Source organism: Mastigoproctus giganteus, chromosome 12, assembly GCF_048544385.1.
Source record: "Mastigoproctus giganteus isolate SK-2022 chromosome 12, ASM4854438v1, whole genome shotgun sequence".
Classification (NCBI taxonomy): domain Eukaryota; kingdom Metazoa; phylum Arthropoda; class Arachnida; order Uropygi; family Thelyphonidae; genus Mastigoproctus; species Mastigoproctus giganteus.
In genome coordinates, this window is record NC_143586.1 from 2,300,313 (window position 1) to 2,327,208 (window position 26,896).

Here is a 26,896-nt window from a genome sequence, read left to right on the forward strand (position 1 = left end):
GCTTCATTATTTTTCCCAGAACAGAAGATAAACTAACAGGTCTGTAATTAGTCGTTATACCCTTTGTGAATTGGGGATACATTTTCACACCTACAGTCTGTGGGGACTTCCCAATCCAAGGATGCCCTCATAATTATGGCTAAGCGTTTGCTTACTTTCTTTGCTGGCTCCTTTAATATAACTGGATAGATCCCATCCATCCCAGGTGCCTTTCTTATGTTTTACTTCAACAATTTCTTCTCCACTTTGCTGTCAGTTATTACAAAATGCTCTAGCTCTCTGTTAGAGTTTGATAATCTTCTGGCTTCTACTCCCCCCAGAGAATTCCTCATGTGTGATGTAGATGCAGAATACTCATTTTCAATTAGATGTAGATGCAGAATACTCATTTTCAATTTGTCAGCTTCCTTAGCAGGATCATCAATAGTTGATCCATCGATATTAAGTGGATCAATCTGATTCATCCCCTTCCTTCTAGAGTTTATGTAAGTAAAGACGTCTTTACTGTTTTTCTTTGCATTCCTTGCCAAAGATTTCTTGCAGTCTGCCTTTGCTTGCCTAATATCCTTTATGACTTGATTACAGACTATTTTATGTCTACCATAGGCATCGGTGTATCCTGATAATTTATATGCATCCCTTGTTATTAGTTCATCTGACATTCATTTAGGCCTAAACCTTTAACAGTATTTCTTAGGTAGTATGAAAAGCCTAGTAGCTTCCAAGATTAATTCCTTGAATGCTTCCCACTTAGAATTTGCTGTTGGTAACATCAACATTTGGTCCCAATGATTTTGATTTGGATCGTGGCCTTTTCCACGCAATGAGATTAGAATGGTGATTATAATTGCACTACCTTTTAAGATTTGGGGGACTCAAAAGCTCAGTGATTCCATGAAATCGCAGAGCTTCAATCGTTATATAGTAGTAAAAAATAAACACATTATTTTTATCATAAGGGGAAGTTATAGACTGCCACTTGTGCCCTCTAATGTCACATTTCTCTAAGTAATAACCCATAACACATGAATACACGTGTGGTGGGTAATTGAACAGTTAAGGTAATGGTTCATACTTTGTTAGTTTGATTTTTTACCCTTTTTTGTAATGCATTAATTCAATTTTGTGAATATGGAATACAATTTCAGTTAACTAGCATTAAGATGAAAATAGGAGATATAGTATATAAAAAAAAGGCTAGTTTCTTCACCCTTGAACAATCTAATAGTAACAAGATGTCTCATTGGAAACGAACAGAAAGACAGTTATTGGCCAGAAATTATATACAAAAATAGAAAAATTTAAATGAATAAATACACAAGTTACCACACTTTTTTTTTTTTTGTGGAAATATTTGTGAGTGAAATTAATACACCATATTATTAATTACTGAAAATAGTTTATGAATACACTCCCTCTGGAGAGTGAGTGTGAGTATTTCCAGCTTTTTTGTTTTCATCCTATGTACAGTGAAATTATTTTTAATAATTGCAACCAGTGGGGTAACTTGTCCTTTTCACTGCATATCCAAGGTAATGTATGTGTTTGAAAAGCAAAAATAAGAAGCATAAAGAAAATCAAAAGTAAAGAAAGAAGTAATGCAAGTGCATTATTTGTGTAGTTCAGTGTCATAAATTCCATCTCTGCTATTACTACACTAAAAGGAACTTCAAATTAGACATCTCTAAATAGGCCTACAAGGCTGGGACAATTCATATTGAACAATTAGACTTTACACCAGCCGGTATTCAAATAAACAAATTCCAATCCTGCAACTAAAACACTTTATTTACAATAAAATAAAATACGAGCGTATGAAATAAAATAAAATATATAATAGTCTAAAACTGATGTGATTTAATTTACAATAAAATACAAAAATATAAAATATGATGATAAAAGCAATAAAAACAATTAATAAAATACCGTAACGACTGGAGCTTTCGGAGATAGCGATCCCCTTTCTCAACAGCATATTTCTGCTGTGTGCCACATCCTTAAATAGCAGATCCACGGCACTCGTCACACAGTTCCTCGGGAGTAAGGCCAGAATTTCCCATTTATGCACCGGAACCGGAAATGGCTCGGGAGCACGCTAGCTGAAACTGTTCATCTCGCCCAAGAACCACGGTTTCCAAAAGGGGATGTAAATGTACACCCTTGTATCTATTAATGGAATTGCTAGCTGCCCCAATACATAAACTCTCAAGCCATTTACGGACCCAGAACCCAGAAGCCTTGACAACACTACCCTTGTGTTGGCTGGCTTTTGCCGAGGTATAATGAGTATATTGACCTCGGCACATGAGCTTTCTAAACACCTTGGTCTTGATCTTACAACCATCCCTAATAACCAACACGTCAAGGAATGGTAGGGTCCCCTCTGCTTCCACCTACGAAGTAAATTTAATAAAAGGGGAGAAGCTATTAAGTACATGAAGTATCTGATCCTCCCTCCCCTTTTGTATAATGGTGAATGTGTCATCAACAAATCTTTTCCATTTATGCATGGGAAATTCCAAACCCTCAAAAATTCGAACTTCCAACTCTTCCATAGCTAAGTTAGCTATGGAAGAGTTGGAAGTTCGATATACTCATTATACCTCTGCACAAGCCAGCCAACACAAGGGTAGTGTTGTCAAGGCTTTAGTAGATAGGGTGTGGTCCCACTGTAGCACCTCCGAGGACAGAGATAACGAAATTATTCGTGTCACGGCAGACCTCAAGAAATGCGGCTACTCCCAGAGGGTGTTGGACAGAATTATTAGAGGAGCGGAGTCCATCCGTTCTGAGCCGTTCGCCCCTGTGAGCACTGCGTACATTCCCTACTATCCGGGCCTTTCAGACCACATTGCACAAGTAATTCGAGGGGTGCCAGATACGCCGTGTGCAACTCCTGGGACGGAGGTTGTACACAGTGATATCATGTGTCAAAGACCCCATAACAAAAGAAGCCAACAGTGGGGTGGTATACGAGATTAAATGCCCGGATTGTGGGGTGTGTTATGTAGGTGAGACGGGGCGACGACTGAAAGACCGTCTGGGGGAGCATATGAGTGCAATAAAGTCCACAAATTATGGGAAGTCTGCCGTGGCAGAACATTTCTGGGAGAAGCAACATCAAATCTCCCCGGAGGATGTTGTCATCACGGATCATGCACAGGGGTTCTGGGACTGTAAATGGCTTGAGAGTTTACGTACTGGGGCAGCTAGCAATTCCATTAATAGCGACAAGGGTGTATGTTTACATCCCCTCTTGGAAACCGTGGTTTTTGGGCGAGATGAACGGTTTCAGCTAGCGCACTCCCGAGGAACCGTGTGACGAGTGCCGTGGATCTGCTATTTAAGGATGTGCCACACAGCAGAAATATGCTGTTGAGAAAGGGGATCGCTATCTCCGAAAGCTCCAGTCGTTACGGTATTTTATTAATTGTTTTTATCGCTTTTATCATCATATTTTATATTTTTGTATTTTATTATAAATTAAATCACATCAGTTTTAGACTATTATATATTTTATTTTATTGTAAATAAAGTGTTTTAGTTGCAGGATTGGAATTTGTTTATTTGAATACTGGCTGGTGTAAAGTCGAATTGTTCAATACTTCAAATTAGATATTGATATAACTAAACTAATGATACCCAATTGTAATATTTCATGCTAAAGGATGTATATTATTGTTATATCATAAATTAAGGAAGTTAGAATTTCTTTACTAACTGATTATTTATATTGTTTGAATTTTTAATTATTGCATGCTAATGCCATTACTATGCAAAATCAGCAATAAACTATATACATCATTATTTAGTTTATTACTGACAAAAATCAAGCAAGTTAAATTTTTTGTGTAACACTTTTCAGCAGCAGCATTAAAATTTTATTGAATTCTTAACTTATATGGAGACCAGATATTTTATTTTTAAAAATAACTGATTTATTTCAAACTAAGAATTGAATTAACCACAACTTTTTTTTTTTTTTTTTTTTTTTTTTTTAAGGAAAAGTAGAATACTAAACTCATCAAGTGATGGCATATCTCTTGAATATTCTCAAGAAAATCAAGAATCCTTATCTCATGATAACATGACAGATTATGTCTACTTGGAAGGTAAGCTTAACCCAGTGATCTCTTGAATGACAAAGCTTTGAAAAACTACTGTATGCTGGTATGAAAGGATTGATACAGAAATCAGTGAGCATTTAGTATTAATAGTGCAAATGATGAAAGATAGCAAGCTTATACAGCATTGCTAAAAAAATAAAAAATAAATAAAATAAAAAAACCCTACCCACATCGCCTATATCCATCCCCACCAATTTGTCTGGTTCTTTCTTGAATTTATTCAAAGTCTAAGTCTAGTCTAAAATGTCTTCCTTTGTAATTTGAATTTGTAGCTCTTAGTTTCTGAAAAATTCTGTTTACATTCATTTTACTAACCCCTTTCACAACTTTATAAACTTAAATCAAGCCCCCTAAGGTGCCTGTTTGCCAAGCTCAGTAGCCCACATAATCAAGAGCGTTCCCTCCTGCTTTTGCCGATTTCACCATGCAAGTTGCCCATCTTTGGACCAATTCAAGAAACTCAGTCTTTTTCAGATGGGATCTCCATACTTGGACATATTATTCTAATTGTGGTCTTACAGTTGCCTTATACAGTAGGATTATGATCTCTACAGCAGCATTTCCCAAACTTTATTAGTCACAAATTACTTTTCATCTCACAACATATTCATGGAACACAAGTTTAGCTGGATCCAAAGAACTGTTGCTAATATTTTATTACATATGACGCACTGTGCATTCTGTTTGGCAGCATGCTTTGTCCCATTTGGTAAATGATTTCACTGGTTTTCAATCAGATAATTTCCGAAGACATTGTGAAGGTCGGAAAAGACTTGAGATTTGAAACTTTGGACACTGCCAATGTATGTACGTGACTGCATTGACTCACATGCGACTTATATGATGCAATTCTCCTTGAAATTGATGAGCAAACTGCATATGCAGAAGAGGAAAGCAATTCCGAATGGATAATACTGAAATGCCACCAAAACAATTTTCAACAGAAGGATTCGTGCTTTCTACAGCATCAGCTCTATTGCGTGAAGGCTAGAGGTGCAAAAAATGCGTACCCAGGTCTCTAGAAATTAGTTTGTTATATGGAAATTTTCTTCGTTATACGGAAACTACTTTCAATGTGATGACTAAGGGGAAATCAAAAAAGTTCGCTACATAGAAAAAATTGCTATATGGAAGCTCATTAAAGAGAGGTCCGACTGTATATCCAATGCCCTCTTCTGATTATGGTGTAAATAGTTTAATCTAGATCCTTCAGTCTTCACCATTCTTGCTTAGCAGTGATATAATTCTACAGCAGTATTTTGTGGGATATATGCATATGTCTATTTGCAGGTGGTTCCTCGTCTTCTCCAACAAATATTGCATCAACCTCCATTTTGGATGTAGCTTCATTATATCATCTGTTAATTTTGGAACAGGAACAGGGTATGTCTGCCAGGGGCAAAGGTTGATGACGTTGTAGAGCGAATATCATCTTTTAAGGGCACAAAAGGTGATATAGTTGTACACGTTGGCACTAATGATATTAAGAGTAGGAGACCGGCAGAACTACTTAACAAGTACAGGTCACTGTTGAACAAAAGCCGAGAATTAGGGTTGAATTTGAAAGTGTCTGCAATTCTGCCCAGACACGATAGGAGGGAGTATATGATGAGAGCCTTGTCGATCAATTCGGCCCTGGAAAGATTGTGCAAGGCTCAAGGGGTAGAATTTTTTTCAGCCTGGACTGTACTTGTTAACAGGAGAGATTGCTTCTACAGGGATGGGATACACTTAAATAGAAAGGGTGCAAGAATATTTGCTGATGCTATCGAGGCAGTGTTAGGTGGGTTGGAAAACTGCTAGCTTGGGGGGAGACAAAGACCAATAGATTGACAGTAGCCACTGGCAGAGGTGAAAGAGATTCTTGCACTGCTTCTATTAGAATGAGAAGAAGCCTGAAAATCAAGATGCATGATATTTCAGAGACTGCTGGGAGCCATTGCGGTACAAGTAAACACATGGGTTATGTTAGGGTAGCTAAGAATAGAAACAGGTGCAGGTATACTTGCATGTACACCAATGCTAGGAGTTTAGTAAATAAATTTGATGAATTTGAGGTATTGCTCAAAACATCAAAGGCAGATATTGTTGGGATATCAGGGACGTGGTGTCACACAGATATAAGGGATGCAGAACTGGAATTTGGGGAGTACAACGTCTACAGAAAGGATAGACAGGATAGGAAGGGGGGAGGGGTTATGCTATTAGTTAAGAAACACATAAAAACCAAGGAAGTGAAGCCAGTCGACATCGCTGGACAGTGCAGTGTTTAGTCAGTTTGGTGTGACATAAGCATTGGGAGATTAAAATTGAGAGTAGGAGTGTGCTATAGGCCTAATGACTCTGATGAGTATAATAAGAAACTGTACAGGGAAATAGAGTGGGCCAGTAAATCAGAGAGTCTTATAATGGGAGATTTTAATTTCCCAGATATTGACTGGAATTTGGGGGCTGGTCACTCACACACTAGCAGGGCTTTTGTGGATTTATTGGATGATTGTTTTCTACATCAGCATGTTCGGGAGGCAATTAGAGGGAGTAATACTCTTGATTTGATTATCAGCAGTGATTCTTCATGCATTAAGAATCTGCAGATAAATGAACCACTAGGTGGCAGTGATCACAGTGTGCTGAAGTGGGATTTACTCAAAGAGGTAACTACCATTAGGGGTAAAGGGAAGGGTTATTGCTTCCGTAAAGGCGACTACGATGGACTGAGACAGTATTTAAATTCTATACAGTGGGACCAACTGATGATGTTACCAACAGCAAATTCAAAATGGGAAGCATTCAAAGAACTTATCTTGGAAGCTACTAGGCTTTACATACCACCTAAGAAATATTGTTCAAGGTTTAGGCCAAAATGGATGTCAGATGAACTAATGAGGCATATGGCAGAGAAGAAAAATGCATGGGATACTTACAAATTAACACATGACACAGAAGCCTGTGATAGATACAAGTTGATATGCAACCAAGTTACAAAGGAGGTTAGGCAGGCGAAGGCAGATTACGAGAGATCCTTGGCAAGGGATGCAAAGAAAAACAGCAAAGAGTTCTTTACTTATGTAAACTCTAGAAGGAAGGGGATGAATCAGATTGGTCCACTTGATATTGCTGGGTCAACTGTTGATGATCCTGCTCAGGTAGCTAACAAACTAAATGAATATTTTGCATCGACATTCACACATGAGGAGTTATTCAGCGAGGGGAATGTCAGAGGTGTATTCAACTCTAGCAGTAAGCTACAGAATCTTGAAATAACTGGGAGTAAAGTGGAGGAGAAACTGTTGAAGATAAACACAAGAAAGGCACCCGGGGTGGATGGGATCTATCCAGTTATATTAAAGGAGGCAGCAAAGGAAGTAAGCAAACCCTTAGCCATAATTATGAGAGCTTCCTGGGACTCAGGGGAGGTATCCATAGACTGGAAATGTGCAAATGTGACCCCAATTCACAAAGGAGGATCAAAGGCTGACACAAGTAATTATAGACCTGTGAGCTTAACTTCTGTTCCAGGAAAATTAATGGAGGCACTGGTTAAAGAAGCACTGCAGGATCATTTAGACAAGACTTCAGTTATAGCTCAGACACAGCATGGTTTTGTTAACGGGAAGTCTTGCCTGACCAATTTGATTGGATACTATGATGCAGTCACAAAAGAACTGGATGCAGGGAATAGCTTTAATATTATATACTTGGACCTTAGAAAGGCTTTTGATACTGTTGCACATGGAAGACTGCTACACAAATTGGAGCAGTGTGACATTGGAGGCAAACTGCTGCTATGGATAAAGGGATGGTTGAGGGGGAGAAGACAGAGAGTGGTAATCAATGGACACTGCTCATCGTGGACTAATGTTATTAGTGGAGTCCCTCAGGGCTCAGTGTTGGGTCCATTATTGTTTTTTGTATTTATAAATGATATTGATGATGGTATATCAAGCTTAATGTCCAAGTTTGCAGACGATACAAAGGTTGGCAGGGTTGTCAAGGACACTACTGACACTATGCTGCTGCAACAGGATCTGGAAAGGTTGAGCAGATGGGCTGAGAGGTGGCAAATGAAGTTTAACATTGACAAATGTAAAGTACTTCACATGGGAAACAGCAACCCCAGAGCAACGTATCAACTCTGTGGTACTACGCTGACAGTGGTAGAGAATGAAAGGGACTTGGGGGTGGTTGTGCAGGCAGATATGAAGTTCTCTGAGCAGTGCAGACGGGCTGCAAGAGTAGCTCATGGAGTATTATCAATGATATACAGGAATTTTTCCAGCAGGGATAAGGAGGTGATTATTCCCTTGTATAAGGCAATGGTCAGGCCACACCTAGAGTACTGTATACAGGTCTGGAGGCCTCATTTCAAGAAGGATGTAGAGCTGCTGGAACGAGTACAGAGAAGGGCAACAAGATTAGTGAATGGAACAAAGGGGTGCTCTTACGAAGAAAGGCTTAAGTTTTGCAAATTACAGTGTCTGGAGACTAGGCACCAGCGAGGTGATCTGATAGAGGTGTATAAAGGCTTGAATGGTTTGAGCATGCTCAATGCCGATGGGATTCTTCCTCTAGCTCAGGATAATCACCTGAGAGGGCATAAATTCAAATTGAGGAAAGACAGATGTAGGATAGACGTGCGGAAATTTGCCTTTAGCCAGCGAGTGGTTGGTTGGTGGAACAGACTTCCATCCCTTGTAGTGGAGGTTGATAGCCTAAATAAGTTTAAGGCTCAGCTGGACAGGTATTTTGAACGAACAGAGGGGTGAAGTGGAAATGGGTTTTTTTTTTTTTTTTTTGGCTGATGCTGCATAAGCTTGCTTTCTTGCATCAAATGCCTCTACTAATGCTAATGCTAAGTCTGGGTTTTCTATAAATGCAATGTGCACATTTATTGTTGGATTGGCCTGAGTTATTTGATGCATTTGTTTATATGACTCAGCAAATGGGTTAACTTGTTGCAGAATCTTGTCCAATTGTTGCATTACTTCTGCCATACACCCTTGGTATGATTGTTTTTCAAGCCGTTTTGTTGTTGCTTCGGCAGAATTGAAAATATAAAGTTGTCCCTATCCTGGTTTATTTGCCTCATTTGGATATAGCTGTGAGACCAAATGGTAAATCTGGCTGTGTATTCTAAAACAGTGTGGACCATTTCCAGGCAGTGGTTTAATCTCTGCACCCGAAGGCCATTGCTGAGTTGTACTCTGATATATGTTCTCTGTAGTTATTTGCTTCACATGTATCTCCTGTAAGCAGCTGTCGTAATAGAGTAGGTGTCTCAGATAAAAAGTGGGTCAAGTGAAACCTTTCCTTCATGACCACATTTAGTGTATTTATTCAATACTTGGGAATTACTTATGGCATTTCACCTGTCTTCTCATTTCCAATCTTGCTTCTTTTTCTTCAGTGTTTTCTGTCCGTCTTTGTAGTCATAGAGTCTCGTTTCGGCTTCTTAGTCCATTAGATCTCTCCTCTAATGTTTCATTATTATTTCTTCTATATTTTCTCAAAGTTCTTGGCAGCATGTTTTGCTTACATACTGCTCGGCCATTTTTACACTTCTTAAAACTTAGAACGGTTTATTACAATTGAAGACAGATAAAATAAACATACATCGATAGCTTTCAGGCATAGGTTGCCTTTCTTCAATCGAAAAACGGTAGTACAAAAATTAATAAAGAATATCCGGCACGGAGATCATGTGAGGTGATTCGCATGAACTGGTGCTGGCAACAATTAGTACTTGAAAAATTTGGGCAGCATACCTAAGTGTTTTATATATATATATATATAGATTGTTGGACCTTTGAACGATTAAAAAAATAGAATTTATTACGGTAGAGTTGCTATCACTGTATTGACCATGCTGCACTAAAACATGTTCAGAAGTCCAAAAATTATAACAATCAACAAAAATACTCTTACCTGAGAGGATTTAGTTGCCTTCATCTCTATTCATCTTTAGATGTCCAAAATCCACATTAGCATTAGTAGAGGCATATGATGCAAGAAAGCAAGCTTATGCAGCATCAGCCAAAAAAAAAAAACAAAAAAAAACACCCACTCCCATTTCACCCCTCTGTTCGTTCGAAATACCTGTCCAGCTGAGCCTTAAATTTATTTAGGCTATCAACTTCCACAACAAGGGATGGAAGTCTGTTCCACCAACCAACTACCCGCCCACTAAAGGCAAATTTCCGCACATCTATCCTACATCTGTCTTTCTTCAATTTGAATTTATGCCCTCTCAGGTGATTATTCTGAGCAAGAGGAAGAATCCCATCGGCATTGAGCATACTAAAACCATTCAAGGCTTTATACACCTCTATCAGATCACATCGCTGGTGGTTAAATCTCCAGACACTGTAATTTGCAAAACTTAAGCCTTTCTTTGTAAGAGCAACCCTTTGTTCCATTCACTAATCATGTTGACTTCTATGTACTCGTTCAAGCAGTTCTACGTCCTTCTTGAAATGGGGCCTCCAGTCCTGTATACAGTACTCAAGATGTGGCCTGACCATTGCCTTATACAAGGGAATAATCACCTCCTTATCCCTGTTAGAAAAATTCCTGTATATCATTGACAAGACACCATGAGCTACTCTTGCAGCCTGTCTGCACTGCTCAGAAAACTTCATATCTGCTTGCACAATTACCCCCAGGTCCTTTTCATTCTCTACCACTGCCAGTGTAGTACCACAGAGTTGATATGTTGCTCTGGGGTTACTGTTTCCCATATGTAGTACTTTACATCTGTCAATGTTAAACTTCATTTGCCACCTCTCAGCCCATCTCTCAATCTTTCCAGATCCTGTTGCAGCAGCATAGTGTCAGTAGTGTCCTTAACAACCCTGCCAACCTTTGTATTGTCTGCAAACTTGCACATTAAGCTTGATATACCATCATCAATATCATTTATAAATACAGATAACAACAATGGACCCAACACTGAACCCTGAGGGATTCCACTAATAACATTAGTCCATGATGAGCAGTGTCCATTGATTAAAACTCTGTCTTCTCCCCCTCAACCATCCCTTTATCCAAAGCAGCAATTTGCCTCCATTGCCACACTGCTCCAATTTGTGTAGCAGTCTTCCATGTGCAACAGTATCAAAAGCCTTTCTAAGATCCAACTATATAATATCAAAGTTATTCCCTGCATCCAGTTCTTTTGTGACCACATCATAGTATCCAATCAAATTGGTCAGGCAAGACTTTCTCTTAACAAAACCATGCTGTGTCCGAGCTAGATGTCTTGTCTAGATGATCTTGCAGTGCTTTTTTGACCAGTGCCTCCATTAATTTTCCTGTAACAGAAGTTAAACTCACAGGTCTATAATTACTTGTGTCAGCCTTTGATCCACCTTTGTGAATTGGGGTCATATTTGCACATCTCCAGTCTATGGGTACCTCCCCTGAGTCCAAAGAAGCTCTCATAATTATGGCTAAGGGTTTGCTTACTTCCTTTGCTGCCTCCTTAAATATAACTGGATAGATCCCATCCACCTTTGGTGCCTTTTTTATATTTATCCTCAACAATTTCTCCTCCACTTTCCTCTCAGTTATTACAAAATCATCTAGCTCACTGCCAGAGTTTACTTCACCTCTGGCATTCCCCTTCCCGAATAACTCCTCACGTGTGAATGTAGATGCAAAATACTCGTTGGGTTTGTTAGCCACCTGAGCAGGATCCTCAACTGTTGAACCATCAATATCCAGTGCACCAGTCTGATTCATCCATTTCCTTCTAGAGTTTATATAAGTAAAGAACTCTTTTCTATTTTTCTTTGCATCCTTTGCCAAGGATTTCTCATAATCTGCCTTTGCCTGCCTAATCTCCTTTGTGACTTGGTTACAGACCAGCTTATATCTATCATAGGCTTCCATGTCACCCATTAATTTATATGTATCGCATGCATTTTTCTTCTCTGCCATATTTCTCTTTAGTTCATCTGACATCCATTTAGGCCTAAACCTTGAACAATATTTCTTAGTTGGTATGTAAAGCCTCGTAGCTTCCAAGATAAGTTCTTTGAATGCTTCCTATTTTGAGTTTGCTGTTGGTAACATCATCAGTTGGTCCCACTGTATAGAATTTAAATACTGTCTCTTAGTCGCCTTTAAGAAAGCAAAAACCCTTCCCTTTACCCGTGTTGGTAGTTACCTCTTTGAGTAAATCCCACTTCAGCACACTGTGATCACTTCCACCTAGTGGTTCCTTTATCTTCAGATTCTTAATGCATGAAGAATCACTACTGATAATCAGATCAAGAGTATTACTCCCTCTAGTTGCTTCCCGAACATGCTGATGTAGAAAACAATCATCCAATAAATCCACAAAAGCCTTGCTAGTGTGTGAGTGACCAACCCACAAAATCCATTCAATATCTGGGAAATTAAAATCAAGACTTTCAACAAGTATGTTGAAAGTCTTGTCGTAATCCAAAAATACAGAAACATTGTAGATGATCACTGTCCGCTGTATACCATCAAGCAGAGCTCCATGCAGGCAGATCCATTCTTCTTCACGACGCAGTGCCACCCAATTGTTTAGAACAGTGAGAATTCCATCTTCATTTTACTAATCCCTTAAAGAGCCTTATGAACCTCAATCAGGTCACCTCTGAGGAGCCTGGTTACCAAGCTCTGTAGCCCACATAATCGGAGTCTTTTCTCATATGGTCATCCTACTGATCTCACCATTTGAGTTGCCCATCTTTGCGCCCTTTCCAGGAACTTGATGTCTTTTTCAGATGAGGTCTCCATACTTGAACACAGTATTCCAAATGTGGTCTTACAATTGCCATATACAGTGGGATTATGACCTCTATCTCTACAGGATAGAGTTCAATTAATCATTGATAGGACACAATCGGCTTTTCTGGCTGCTTGTTTACACTGTTCAGAAAACTTGATATCTGCCCTTTGTAACTACCAAATCCCTTTCCTCCTCCACTGTTTTTAATTTAACCTCACCAAGTGTATAATTTATTTGTGGGTTGCTATTCTCCAAGTGTAAGACCTTGCATTTAGTAGCATTAAAACATAGCTGCCACTTTTCTGACCATCTTTGAAGTCTGTTCAAGTCATCCTGAAGGTGCTCTGTTTGGCACTAATCATTAACAACTCTGCCATTCTTTATGTCAATGTAAATTTTGATATCACTCCTTCTATCCCTTCATCGATGTCATCTATGAAAATGAGAAAAATGGTGGTCCAAGAACCAATTCTTGATGGACCCACTCCTGATGTTACACCAATCTGAAGAACATTCATTAATCACAACCCTCTACCTTCTGTTCTGTAGCCACCTAGCAATCCATCTTAAAACCTCATCCCAACCTGTTCAAGCTTAACATAGTAGCTTGTCATGAGGGACCGAGTCAAATGCTTTGCTAAAATCCAAATAAACTATATTGAAATTATTCCCTAAATCCAGCTCATGAGTAACTGTGTCAAAATAGCCTACTAAGTTAGTTAAGCATGGTTAACAAAGCCATGATGTGAGTCCTTCAGTATACTATATTTATCTAAAGGCTTTGACTCTTTATCACTGCCTCTTAAGATTTTTCCTACCACTGAAGTTATACTAACCATTCAGTAGTTACCAATGTTACAGAACCGCTTTTATGTATTGGCGATACATTGGCACTACTCCAATCCAGAGGAATCTCCCGATTCCAAAGATGCCCTGTGTTTTAATGCATTATGCTGCATTAAAACATAGCTGCACCTTTTCAGGCAATTAGGTGAAAGGGGGAACACATCATAAGAAAGCAGCTGACCTCTTCCATAAATGACTCTCCCTGACCAGTTGGGGGTTAATTGTTCTCTTATGCTATCTTCGCCCTTTCCTTAGTTGGCAGAATATCCTGACCAATTTTCCAATAGAAGCAGTGCAAGAATCACCTTCACCTTTATTTGTGATTCTGGTTAATCTGTCTTTGTATCCTCCCAAACTAGCAGTTTTCCAACCGACCTTTCATTAGCATTAGCATTAGCATTAGTAGAGGCATTTGATGCAAGAAAGCAAGCTTATGCAGCATCAGCCAAAAAAAAAAAAAAAAAAAGTAACATAAATAAATAAAAATAACCACTTCCACTTCACCCCTCTGTTCGTTCGAAATACCTGTCCAGCTGAGCCTTAAACTTATTTAGGCTATCAACTTCCACGACAAGGGATGGAAGTCTGTTCCACCCACCAACCACCCGCTGGCTAAAGGCAAATTTCCGCACATCTATCCTACATCTGTCTTTCCTCAATTTGAATTTATGCCCTCTCAGGTGATTTTTCTGAGCTAGAGGAAGAATCCCATCAGCATTGAGCATGCTCAAACCATTCAAGGCTTTGTACACCTCTATCAGATCACCCCGCTGGTGCCTAGTTTCCAGACACTGTAATTTGCAAAACTTAAGCCTTTCTTCGTAAGAGAACCCCTTTGTCCCATTCACCAATCTAGTTGCCCTTCTCTGTACTCGTTCCAGCAGCTCTACATCCTTCCTGAAATGAGGCCTCCAGGCCTGTATACAGTACTCTAGGTGTGGCCTGACCATTGCCTTATACAAGGGAATAATCACCTCCTTATCCCTGCTAGAAAAATTCCTATATATCATTGACAATACACCATGAGCTACTCTTGCAGCTCGTCTGCACTGCTCAGAGAACTTCATATCTGCCTGCACCACCACCCCCAGGTCCCTTTCATTCTCTACCACTGTCAGTGTAGTACCACAGAGTTGATACGTTGCTCTGGGGTTGCTGTTTCCCATATGTAGTACTTTACATTTGTCAATGTTAAACTTCATTTGCCACCTCGAAGCCCATCTGCTCAACCTTTCCAAATCCTGTTGCAGCAGCATAGTGTCAGTAGTGTCCTTGACAACCCTGCCAACCTTCGTATCGTCTGCAAACTTGGACATTAAGCCTGATATACCATCATCAATATCATTTATAAATACAGAAAACAATAAAGGCCCCAATACTGAACCCTGAGGGACTCCACTAATAACATTAGTCCACGATGAGCAGTGTCCATTGATTACCACTCTCTGTCTTCTCCCCCTCAACCACCCCTTTATCCATAGCAGCAACTTGCCTCCAATGCCACACTGCTCCAATTTGTGCAGCAGTCTTCCATGTGCAACAGTATCAAAAGCCTTTCTAAGATCCAAGTATATAATATCAAAGTTATTCCCTGCATCCAGTTCTTTTGTGACTGCATCATAGTATCCAATCAAATTGGTCAGGCAAGACTTCCCCTTAACAAAACCATGCTGTGTCCTAGCTATAACTGAAGTCTTGTCTAGATGATCCTGCAGTGCTTCTTTCACCAGTGCCTCCATTAATTTTCCGGGAACAGAAGTTAAACTCACAGGTCTATAATTACTTGTGTCAGCCTTTGATCCCCCTTTGTGAATTGGGGTCACATTTGCACATCTCCAGTCAATGGGTACCTCCCCTGAGTCCAAGGAAGCTCTCATAATTATGGCTAAGGGTTTGCTTACCTCCTTTGCTGCCTCCTTTAATATAACTGGATAGATCCCATCCACCCCAGGTGCCTTTCTTGTGTTTATCTTCAACAATTTCTCCTCCACTTTACTCTCAGTTATTTCAAGATTCTGTAGCTTACTGCTAGAGTTGAATACACCTCTGGCATACCCCTTGCTGAATAACTCCTCATGTGTGAATGTCGATGCAAAATATTCATTTAGTTTGTTAGCTACCCGAGCAGGGTCATCAACAGTTGACCCATCGATCTCAAGTGGACCAATCTGATTCATCCCCTTCCTTCTAGAATTTACATAAGTAAAGAACTCTTTGCTGTTTTTCTTCGCATCCCTTGCCAAGGATCTCTCGTAATCTGCCTTCGCCTGCCTAACCTCCTTTGTAACTTGGTTACAGATCAACTTGTATCTATCATAGGCGTCCGTGTCACGTGTTAATTTGTATGTATCCCATGCATTTTTCTTCTCTGCCATATGCCTCATTAGTTCATCTGACAACCATTTAGGCCTAAACCTTGAACAATATTTCTTAGTTGGTATGTAAAGCCTAGTAGCTTCCACGATAAGTTCTTTGAATGCTTCCCATTTTGAATTTGCTGTTGGCAATATCATCAGTTGATCCCACTGTATAGAATTTAAATACTGTCTCAGTCCATTGTAGTCGCCTTTACGAAAGCAATACCCCTTCCCTTTACCCCTAATGGTAGTTACCTCTTTGAGTAACTCCCACTTCAGCACACTGTGATCACTGCCACCAAGTGGTTCATTTATCTGCAGATTCTTAATGCATGAAGAATCACTACTGATAATCAAATCAAGAGTATTACTCCCTCTAGTTGCCTCCCGAACATGCTGATGTAGAAAACAATCATCCAATAAATCCACAAAAGCCTTGCTACTGTGTGAGTGACCAGCCCCCAAATTCCAGTCAATATCTGGGAAATTAAAATCCCCCATTATAAGACTCTCTGATTTACTGGCCCACTCTATTTCTCCGAACAGTTTCTTATTATACTCATCAGAGTCATTAGGCCTATAGCACACTCCTACTCTCAATTTTGATCTCCCAATGCTTATGTCACACCAAACTGACTCGACACTGCACTGTCCAGCGATGTCGACTGGCTTCACTTCCTTGGATTTTATGTGTTTTTTAACTAATAGCATAACCCCTCCTCCCTTCCTATCCTGTCTATCCTTTCTGTAGACATTGTACTCCCCAAATTCCAGTTCTGCATTTCTTATATCTGTGTGACACCACGTCTCTGAAATCCCCACAATATCTGCCTTTGATGTTTTGAGCAATACCTCAAATTCATCAAATTTATTTACTAAACTCCTAGCATTGGTGTACACACAAGTATACATGCACCTGTTCTTTTTCTTAGCTACCCTAACACAACCCATGTGTTTACTTGTACCCCAATGATTCCCAGCAGTCTCTGAAATATCCTGCATCTTATTTTCCAGGCTGCGGCTCATTCCAATAGAAGCAGTGCAAGAATCACTTTCACCTCTGCCAGTGGCTACTGTTAATCTATTAGTCCTTGTATCCCCCCAATCTAGCAGTTTTCCGACCCACCTAACATTGCCTCGATAGCATCAGCAAACATTCTTGCACCCTTTCTATTTAAGTGTATCCCATCCCTGTAGAAGCAGTCTCTCCTGTTAACAAGTACAGACCAGGCTGAAAAAAATTCTACCCCTTGAGCCCTGCACAATCTTTCCAGGGCCGAATTGATTGACAGGGCTATACTATCATTGCCTTGATAGTATCAGCATATATTCTTGCACCCCTTCTATTTAAATGTATCCCATCTCTGTAAAAACAGTCTCTCCTATTAACAAGCACAAACCACACTGAGAAAAATTCTTCCCCATTAGCCTTGCACAATCTCTTCAAGGCTGAATTGATTGAAAAGGCTCTCGTCATATACTCTCACCTATCATGTCTAGGCAGAATTGCAGATGCTTTCAAATTTAACCCTAACTCATGACTTTTTTTCAACATTGTTACTTATTGCAACTTTGGAAATTTTCAGAGGCCCAAGTTAAATAAATCTTTATTGTGAAATACAGAAAAACACAACACAATATCACAGCACGGTGACATGTTGCCAGGGGTTCACACATGGGGGGGGGGTCATACTCGACCCAGTGATTAAAATAAATTAACTAATTGAATTAATGCAACTAAAGTGGCACTCTTTGTATTTTATTTATTATTTTTTTATTTTTTCAGAACCGAAATTGGCTGAATCTCAGAGTGAAATTTTCAAAAGGATCAAAGCTCTCTCTACTGATTTATTCAATGTTGTACAGGAATGGAATGATCTGATAAAAGGAGGAGTACCTGTCTTGGAAAAGATCATAGAAATTAAGCATTCTTCTATGTATGACAAGTTATCACCATTATTTTATTTTATTTAAACAAAACATGCTACAGTGCATTTAATACAGAATAAATATAGAATTAATATATGAATTAAAAAGAACAAAACACCATAGTTATTTGATATGGCCATTAAAAGTTTATTCAGATGTAGTTCCATGACCTGTTTCACATTCATGTTCAGTCACATCTCTGTCTGTTGCCCTCTGTATACTGTAGGAAATGGGCCTTGTATGAAGTGAGAATGATAAATTTATTTATTACACTCTGCATTATATTAATTTATAGATTAATTTATTAATTTAATCACCCTTCATTTCCTAATTAATTCAAAATTAATTAACACAGTAGAGGGTAAAGTCTATAAAATGGTTGCCATATGTACTATACCAGTGTTTATAAAATTTTAGTTATAATAAGAACCATCCCCCCCCCCCTTTTTTTTTTTAGTTTGAAAAATTTTGTGGATCTTCCCCAAAAAAAAAACACACTTAACAAAATTCTTTCAATGATCAGATTTTTTTCAACTTTTAAATATTGATACGAAATTTTGGACATTACCAATTGAAAGCATCTCTATGTACCCCAAAGAGTCTGCAGATCACAGTTTAAGAAATGCTGTACTATATAGTTGTGTGTATAGTGATTAGAATGTTACAAATTATTGTTATTTTATTCAGTGCTTTTATTGTTTTTAATGCCTTTTAGCAATACGCGTAGTGCTATATTGCTAAAGTGGATTTATTGGATGACTGTTTTCTACTGCAACATGTTTGAGAGGCAACCGGAGGGAGTAATACTCTTGATCTGATTATCAGGAGTGATTATTCATGCATAAAGGAACCACTGAGTGACAGTGATCACAATGTATTGATGTTGGAATTACTTAAAGATGTAACTACCATCAAAGCTAAAGGGAAGGGCTTTTGCTTTCATAAAGGCGACTACAGAGGTCTCAGACAGTTCTTAAATTCTGTACAGTGGGATCAACTGAGAATGTTACCAATGTTTAAATTCTAAATGGGAAGCCTTTACAGGGACTTAATTTTGGAGGCTACTAGGCTTTTCATTCCAACTAAGAAATACTGTTCAGGGTTTAAGCCTAAATGGATGTCAGATCAATTAATGAGGCACGTGGCAGAGAAGAATGTGTGGGATGTATATAAAGTATCAGATGACACAGAAGCCTATGGCAGGTATAAACTAGTCTGTAATCAAGTCACAAAGGAGGTTAGGCAGGCAAAGGCAGATTATGAAAACTATTTGGCAAAGGATGTAAAAAACAACAGCAAAGATTCTTTACTTATGTAAACTCTAGAAGGACAGGGATGAATCAGATTGGACCACTTAACATAGATGGGTTGACTGTTGATGATCATGCTCCGGTAGCTGATAAACTGAATGAGTATTTTGCATCTACATTCATACATGAGGAGTTATTCAATGAGGTGAGTGCCATAAGTTTATCAAACACTAACAGGGAGCTAAATGATTTTGTAATAACTGAGAGCAAAGTTGAGGAGAAATTGTTGAAGTTAAACATAAGAAAGGCATCTGGAGTGGACGGGATCTATCCAGTTATATTAAAGGAAGCAGCAAAGGAAGTAAGCAAACTCTTAGTTATAATTATGAGAGCTTCCTTGGACTCGGGAGGTCCCCACGGACTAGAGGTGTGCAAATGTATCACCAATTCACAAAGGGGGTTCAAAAGGTGACAAGTAACTATAGATCTGTTAGTCACTGGTTAAAGAAGCATTGCAGTATCATCTAGACAAGACTGCAGTAATCGTTAAGACACACCATGGGTTTGTTAAAGGGAGGTCTTGTCTGACCAATTTGATTGGATACTATGATGTAGTCACAAAGGAACTGAATGCCAAAAATAATTTTGATATCATATACTTGAATTTCAGGAAGCTTTTGATGTTGCACATGAAAGATTGCTGTACAAATTGGAGAGGTTGGCATTAAGGGTAAGTTACTAAAATGGATAAAGGGATGGTTGAGTGGGAAATGACAGAGAGTGGTAATCAATGGACAATTTTCTTCGTGGACAAATGTTATTAGTGGAGTCCTCTGGGGTTCGGTGTTGGGCCCATTTTTGTTTTGTATATTTATCAGTGATATTGATGAAGGTATATCAGGATTAATGTCCAAGTTTGCAGATGATACAAAGGTTGGCAGGGTTGTTAATGACAGTAAAGACAGTATGCTACTCCAACTGGATCTAGATAAGTTGGGCAAATGGGCTGAGAAGTGGCAACTGAAGTTTAACATTGACAAATGCAAAGAACTGCATATGGGTAGCAATAACCTAAGAGAAACTTACAAATTGCGTGGTACTACACTCAGGGAAGTGGAAAGTGAAAAAGATAGATCTGGGGGTAATTGTGCAGTGAAATATGAAGTTCGCTGAGCAGTGCACAGACAGGCTGCCAGGGCAGGTCATGGAGTCTTGTCAATGGTATATAGGAATTTTGCTATCAGGGACAGGGAGGTGATTATCCCATTATACAAGGCAGTGGTCAGGCCACACCTAGAGTACTGTGTACAGGTCTGTAGGCCTCATTTTAGGAAGGGTATAGAGTTGCTAGAACGAGTACAGAGAAGAGCAACAAGATTGGTGAGGGGAACAAAGGGGTGCTCTTACCAAGAAAGGCTTAAGTTCTACAAATTGCAGTGCCTGGGGAGTAGGCACCTGCGGGGTGATCTGATTGAGGTGTATAAGGCCTTGAATGGGTTGAGCAAGCTGACTGCTAATGGGATTCTTCCTTTTGCTCAGACTAAGAACCTGAGGTGGCACAGTTTCTAATTGAGGAAAGATAGTTGTAGAATAGATTTGCCTTTAGCCAGCGGGTAGTTGTTTGGAGGCTGAGGTGAACAGGTATTTGGAATGAATGGAGGGGTAAAATGTGAGGGGTCTTTTTGGCTGATGCTGCATAAGCTCACTTTCTTGCATCGTATGCCTCTACTAGTGGTAATGATAATATGTGTAGTGCTGAAAAGTCAGATTTTTATTTTTAAAATATTCAGTTATGAGTATTAAATTTTTAATGAATAAAGAAGTAAATAAATCCCCATAAAATAAATATATAAATAAATTTTAAAAGATAATTTATTATTTTGTAAAAGGAAGACAGGAAAATTATTTCAAAATGGGAAACCAGTGACATGAATGAGTTATATGGCAGTCACAGCTTGGATTTGTTAAGAGGAGATCATTTGTAGAATAGATGTAGAATAGACAGTTGTAGAATAGATGTGTGGAAATTTGACTTTAGCCAGCGGGTGGTTAATTCCTGGAACTAACTTCTATCTGTCGTTGTGGAAGTTATTAGTTTAAATGAATTCAAAGAGGAACCAGACAAACTTTTAGAGGGAATGGTGGTTTGAAATTGGTGTTTTTTGGCTGATGCTACATAAGGTCATATGCTTGCTTTCTTGCATCACATACCTCTATTACTACTACTACTACTATTTCTGATCAAGCTGCTCTGAGGTTACTTAATTAAATGCACTTTTTTTTTTTTACCTATGTAATTTTTGATAAATTAATCTTAATTTATTGAAACATGTAGGTGTATACATATTTAAAAGGAAACATGTGAAACTTAAAAAATACATGTGGAAACTTGTAAAAATATAACTGTTTTTATGGAAAGTAGGAGAAAGATTTTCAAGAATAAACAATGATGGTGTATGCTATTCTGTACTGAATACAGTGAACAATATGGAAATGCCTAATCAACATGTTTTGGTTTCTTTGAGGCACGGAGTGTAGTCATGGATCCAAATATGGATCCATGACTGAATAATACATTCTGTTAGTTCTTGTTTATTCTTTAGTTGAGTAGCGTGCACAAGCCATTTTAACCTGGACCACAAATTTTTGTTTGGATTTAAGTCTGGACTACTTCCAAGCCATTCCATTACTTGAATATTATAGTTATCAAATCACTCTTTGCCATGTGACATGGTGCTTCATCTTGTTGGAAAATAAAGTTAGTTGGATCAGGAAAAAGGTCATCGGCAGACCGCCTTAGTGTTTTCTGAAGGATGCATTCAGTGTACTTTCTTTCATCGATTGTACTCTGCAACACTTCAGTTCAGCCAACTCCAGCACACAACATGCATCCCCAGATCATAATACTCTGTGAGTGTTTCATTGTTACACTGAGGCACTCTGGCATCAAATCTTCTGATCGTTTTCTTATTCTGAATTTATCTAATTATTTCACTGCTAAATATGAAATTTTGGTCTCATCACTCCACAGCACAGACTGCCATTGTTCAGAAGTCCAATGAACGTGCTCTTTGGCCAAGTCCCCCTCATCTCTCTTTCTCTCTCTCTCTCTCTCTCTCTCTGCTTTAAAGTGAAGAATGGCTTTTTCCTTGGAATTCTAGCTTTAATTCCATTGTCAAAAAGCCGACATCGGATTGCCCTTTCACTTACTCTTAAGTCAGAAGTCAACAAGATACTTCTTATTTCAATAAGATGTTATGCTTTTTTAAATCTTGAAATTCTTCTGTCATCCTGTATAGAAGTACATATTTTGTGACCTGTTCTCTGCTTGGTTAAGATAATTCCAGTATTTGCATGCCAGGTACATAGCTTCTGGACTCCAGACTTTGTTGCATCTTCACCAAGTAGTTTTGCAATCTGTTCTTGCATGTAATCCTCATTACACAAAGTAATGGCTTTGGACCTCTTCTCTAGTGACCAGTCCTGTCTCACAGATACCATAATGTTTATTTCACAAAATTTAAGTCGAACTTGACCTAAACAATGTTCAAAAACTACACAGTACTGCACTTTGCCCTCACCACAGACAGAAATGTCTAGGATCACTGCATAATCAGCTATTTATACTGTGCAGCATAATGTGCATATGTAGACAATCACAGTAATTGAAGATGTATCTAATTGGTGGCCGAAAATCCTTCAGTCATTGATCAGTTGTATGATTGTAAATCGAAGATTCTGGAATCATTTTGTGTGTATTGTTAAACCTTGACATTATTTTTAATTTTAACTTAAGTTCAATTTTTCAATTCAAAAAGAAAAATCCAATATTTTCAAAAGTTTACACACTTTTGGTCATTAGTATATATCATCACTTAAGCACTTTACCAAATCTAAAATTGGTAGACGTATATTTAAAATAATCTTTGTTGCATTTTCAAGGCAAATGAAATACAAATGATTTTATTTTATAAATAAGCTTATTTATCCCCAGCCCAGATAAGGGGTGAGGGTTGGCGTCAGGAAGGGCATCCGGCCGTAAAAAGGTTTCATGCCAAAACAGTAAAAAAATGCTGACCTCATAATGGGGAAAAGGTTATTTCTATTTCACAGTGTGCTGATTTCTATTCAGCATATAGTACAGTGGCTGCTACTCTTATAATGCTTATAATTTATCTGCAGATAAATTATGTTTTTGTTATTAGCTTCATTTTATCACATTTCAAAGTGAGTTTATGAGATTTCTAAGTATGTACCTGGGTTGTTTTGGGCTTCACCCTAAAAACAACCCAGTCAGACACCTGTGTCTTTCCTATAGCTTAACCTGAACCAAATTTAGTTTTCCTAGATTTACACAAATTTCATATTTTTTTTCTGGTTTAACTTTTCTTCAGAACTTTAGTCATTTATGTTGTGTTTTCAAATACCCTTATGTGTTATGCTTCATAAGCATGGGCATACTGAATTTAACAGTACAGACTCAATGCCTCAATGAAGTGGCTGTGGCCTTGGTTATAATTAACACAGATAGCAGTATGTACCAAGCACATGATCCAAGTTGATTGTGCGCTCAGTATAAAAGGTGGTTTTGGTATTGTTTTTTTATTATTATATAATATCAGCATCTGAAAGAAAACTGTTTTCACCTGTGTAGTTTGTTCTAGCTTTCATTCTTTTTTGAATCTAATGATAGAATTCACTGTGGAATCCAGAGGCTACTACTAGAATTTGCATATACAAGAGCAGTTCCTTGGTGCCTAAACAATGGTGATGACTTAAGTTTTTCCACAGCATGCTGGTTTACCTGGTCGTTAATTGCAGTGCCAGCACGTCTCATTCACTGTACTTGGTTATACAAGAAATTTTTTTTTTTTTTTTTTTTTTTATGAAAACCTCAAGCACAAGAGGTATTAGAACCTATAGTACTTAGTACTATGCATGGGTTAAAGGTTGAGAAGATGAAAGAAGATACATGTTGACAGTAGACTTGAATTTCTGTAGATTGTAATTTTCAGGAAATATGTATGAAAGCAGGTTGTTTCAGAAAACAGAAGTTAAGAAATAAATGAGGAGGAAGAAAATTTAGTTCTATGAGTTTGAAGTTGGACAGTAAAAGGATGCTGACTGGTTGTGGCACTTGTTCAAGACTGCTTTGGAAGAGAGAGCAAGAATTATAGCTCCAGTTCAGAAGAACAGTTCCCATGGAAGTATCTATAGAAAAGGCATGCATCAGAAACAGAAGCTCTGTGAGACAGAGTGTAGAGTCTTTGTTAGAGATGAATCATTAATTACCCTAACTGCCATCTTTTGAATGGAATCTAGAAGCCTGACAGAGGTTTTGGGGTCACCGCAGCAGATGTGGGAACAATATTTCATGGGAGGGCAGATTTGCAATCTGTAAAGCGTGAACAGCTATTTGGAAGAAAAGCAACACTGAGAGCAAAAGAGAAAACCAGTTTTCTAGGTGCAGAGGAAGCAATATTTGTGATGTGCTTATACCAAGAGAGATTAGAAGTCAGAGTAATCCCCAACAGAGATATGTTATCTCATCTAGAAATCAGAAATTCTTCTGTCAAAGATAAGCATAGGAGCAGGAGAATTCTTTTAGCAAGATATAAGATAGGACTGAGTTTTAGAGGGATTGAAGTCATCTATGTTATCTTGCCCCACTGGAGAATGTTAACCTGCAGATCAACATTTAAGGAATTGGTAGTGGATATTCAAGAAGTTGAAGCTGTTTGTTAAGGGCAAGGTTTCTCAAATTGGAAGGTGAGTTGCAATATGCTGTCATCAGCAAAACTATGGATAGGATTTCTGGTTAATGGAAGAAGGTCATTAATATACAAGAGAAAAAGAGTAGGAGATAGGCTTCAGTTCTGAAAATTAGTATCTCCAGGCATCTGCAGTAAGTTAGTTGGTGGAACCGACTTCCATCATTTGTTGTTGAAGTTGATAGCCTAAACAAATTTAAGCCTCAACTGGACAGGTATTTCGAACGAACGGAGGGGTGAAATGGGAGTGGTGTGTTTTTTTTTTTTTTTTTTTTTTTCGGCTGATGCTGAATAAGCTTGCTTTCTTGCATCATATGCCTCTACTAATGCTAATGTTAGTGAGACCAGGCATCTGCAGTAGATTTGATTGAGGTATTTAAAGCCATGAATAGATTGAGTAAGCTGAATGTTAATGGCATTCTTCCACTTGCTGACACTACACACACACACACACACACATGAGGGGGCATAAATTCAGGTTGAGAAGGATGGTTGCAGGATAGATATGTGGAAGTTTGCCTTCAGCCAGCGGGGGTGATTGATTGTTGAAACAGGCTTCCATCTGTTGTGGAAATGGATAGATTGAATTGAATTAATTCTTGGAAGATGTGAATTGTTTTTTTTTTTTTTTTTTTGGCTGATGCTATGTAAACTTGCTTTCTTGCATCATTGCTACTACTACCTGTTGTCTAAAGGCAAACTTCCACACGTCTCTTCTGCAGCCATCCTTTCTCGGTTTGAATTTGTGCCCCCTTGTGTGTATGGTCTGAGCAAGAGGAACAATCCCATTAGCATTGAGCATGCTCAATCCATTCAAAGTATAAAACGCCTCAATCAGATCACCTTGCAGGTGCCTAGTTTCCAGATGCTGCAATTTGCAGAACTGAAGCCTTTCTTGGAAACAGAACCCCTTTGATCCACTCGCCAATCATATTGTTCTTCTCTGTATTCATTATGGCAGCTCCACATTCTTCCAAAAATGAGGCATCCAGACCTGTATGCTGTACTCAAGATGTGGTCTGATCATTGACTTATACAGTGGGATAATCACTTCCTTAGCCCTGCTCACAAAATTCCTGTATATCATGAGCTGTCCTGGCAGCCTGTCTGCATTGCTCAGAGAATTTCATATCTGGCTGCACAATTACCCCTAGGCCTTTTTCATTTTCCACTACCCTGACTATACATTACGATGTGTGCTGGCCAGTTCACCAACTGCCAGTCACCACACGCACGCAGCCATCTCGGCACAGCACGAGCCCTGCTAACCCACACCTGGACCCACTCTAGTTCTGTGGATGAGATTAGTAGGGTTAAGACAGATCTTACGAGGTGAAGCTACCCCACCAGTGCTCTAGATAGGTGTGACTTACAGGCCAGTGACCATGTAGCAACCCACAGGACCATGCTCAGTAATGACTTTGTCTCGACCGCCTTTATCCCATTGTATCCGAACCTATCACAACAGATTTCTAGAGTCTTAAATGCTCGTGGGATAAAGTGCTTACAATTCCTGGGCAGGAAGTTGCGCTCCCTCGTCTCAAGAGTTAAAACATTGGTTCACCCCTTGCTGCAGAGTGGATTAGTCTACTGTATTTCCTACCATGGCTGCACCAGCTGCTGCATTGGGGAAACTGGCAGAAGGCTCAGCAGTCATGTTTCTGAACATGAAAAAGCTATCCATTTACCGCACGTAGAGCACTCAGCCATTGCTGTGTATTACTTTCCTGTTTTATTTTTACTTGTGTTTTTTGCTTGTGTGAACATCAACATATTTCTATGTAACATTAAAAGTATTTTTAACTGCAACCTGTCATTTTCTTTCCATGTTTGCTCTGTGGCATATAATAATTTA

The 26,896-nt window shown here is 38.7% G+C and overlaps 1 protein-coding gene across 2 annotated transcripts in view; it reads left to right on the forward strand.

The window, feature by feature from the left end:
- The window catches only part of LOC150076630 (cyclin-dependent kinase 2-interacting protein-like), a 78,011-nt gene that overhangs the window by 5,986 nt on the left and 45,129 nt on the right, over positions 1-26,896 (forward strand). For both annotated transcript variants that reach the window (XM_090386191.1, XM_090386192.1), the window contains exons 2-3: positions 4,003-4,112; positions 17,878-18,028. In XM_090386191.1, coding sequence (XP_090242317.1) covers positions 4,003-4,112; positions 17,878-18,028 — 261 coding nt within the window. The remainder of the gene's footprint in view (positions 1-4,002; positions 4,113-17,877; positions 18,029-26,896) is intronic.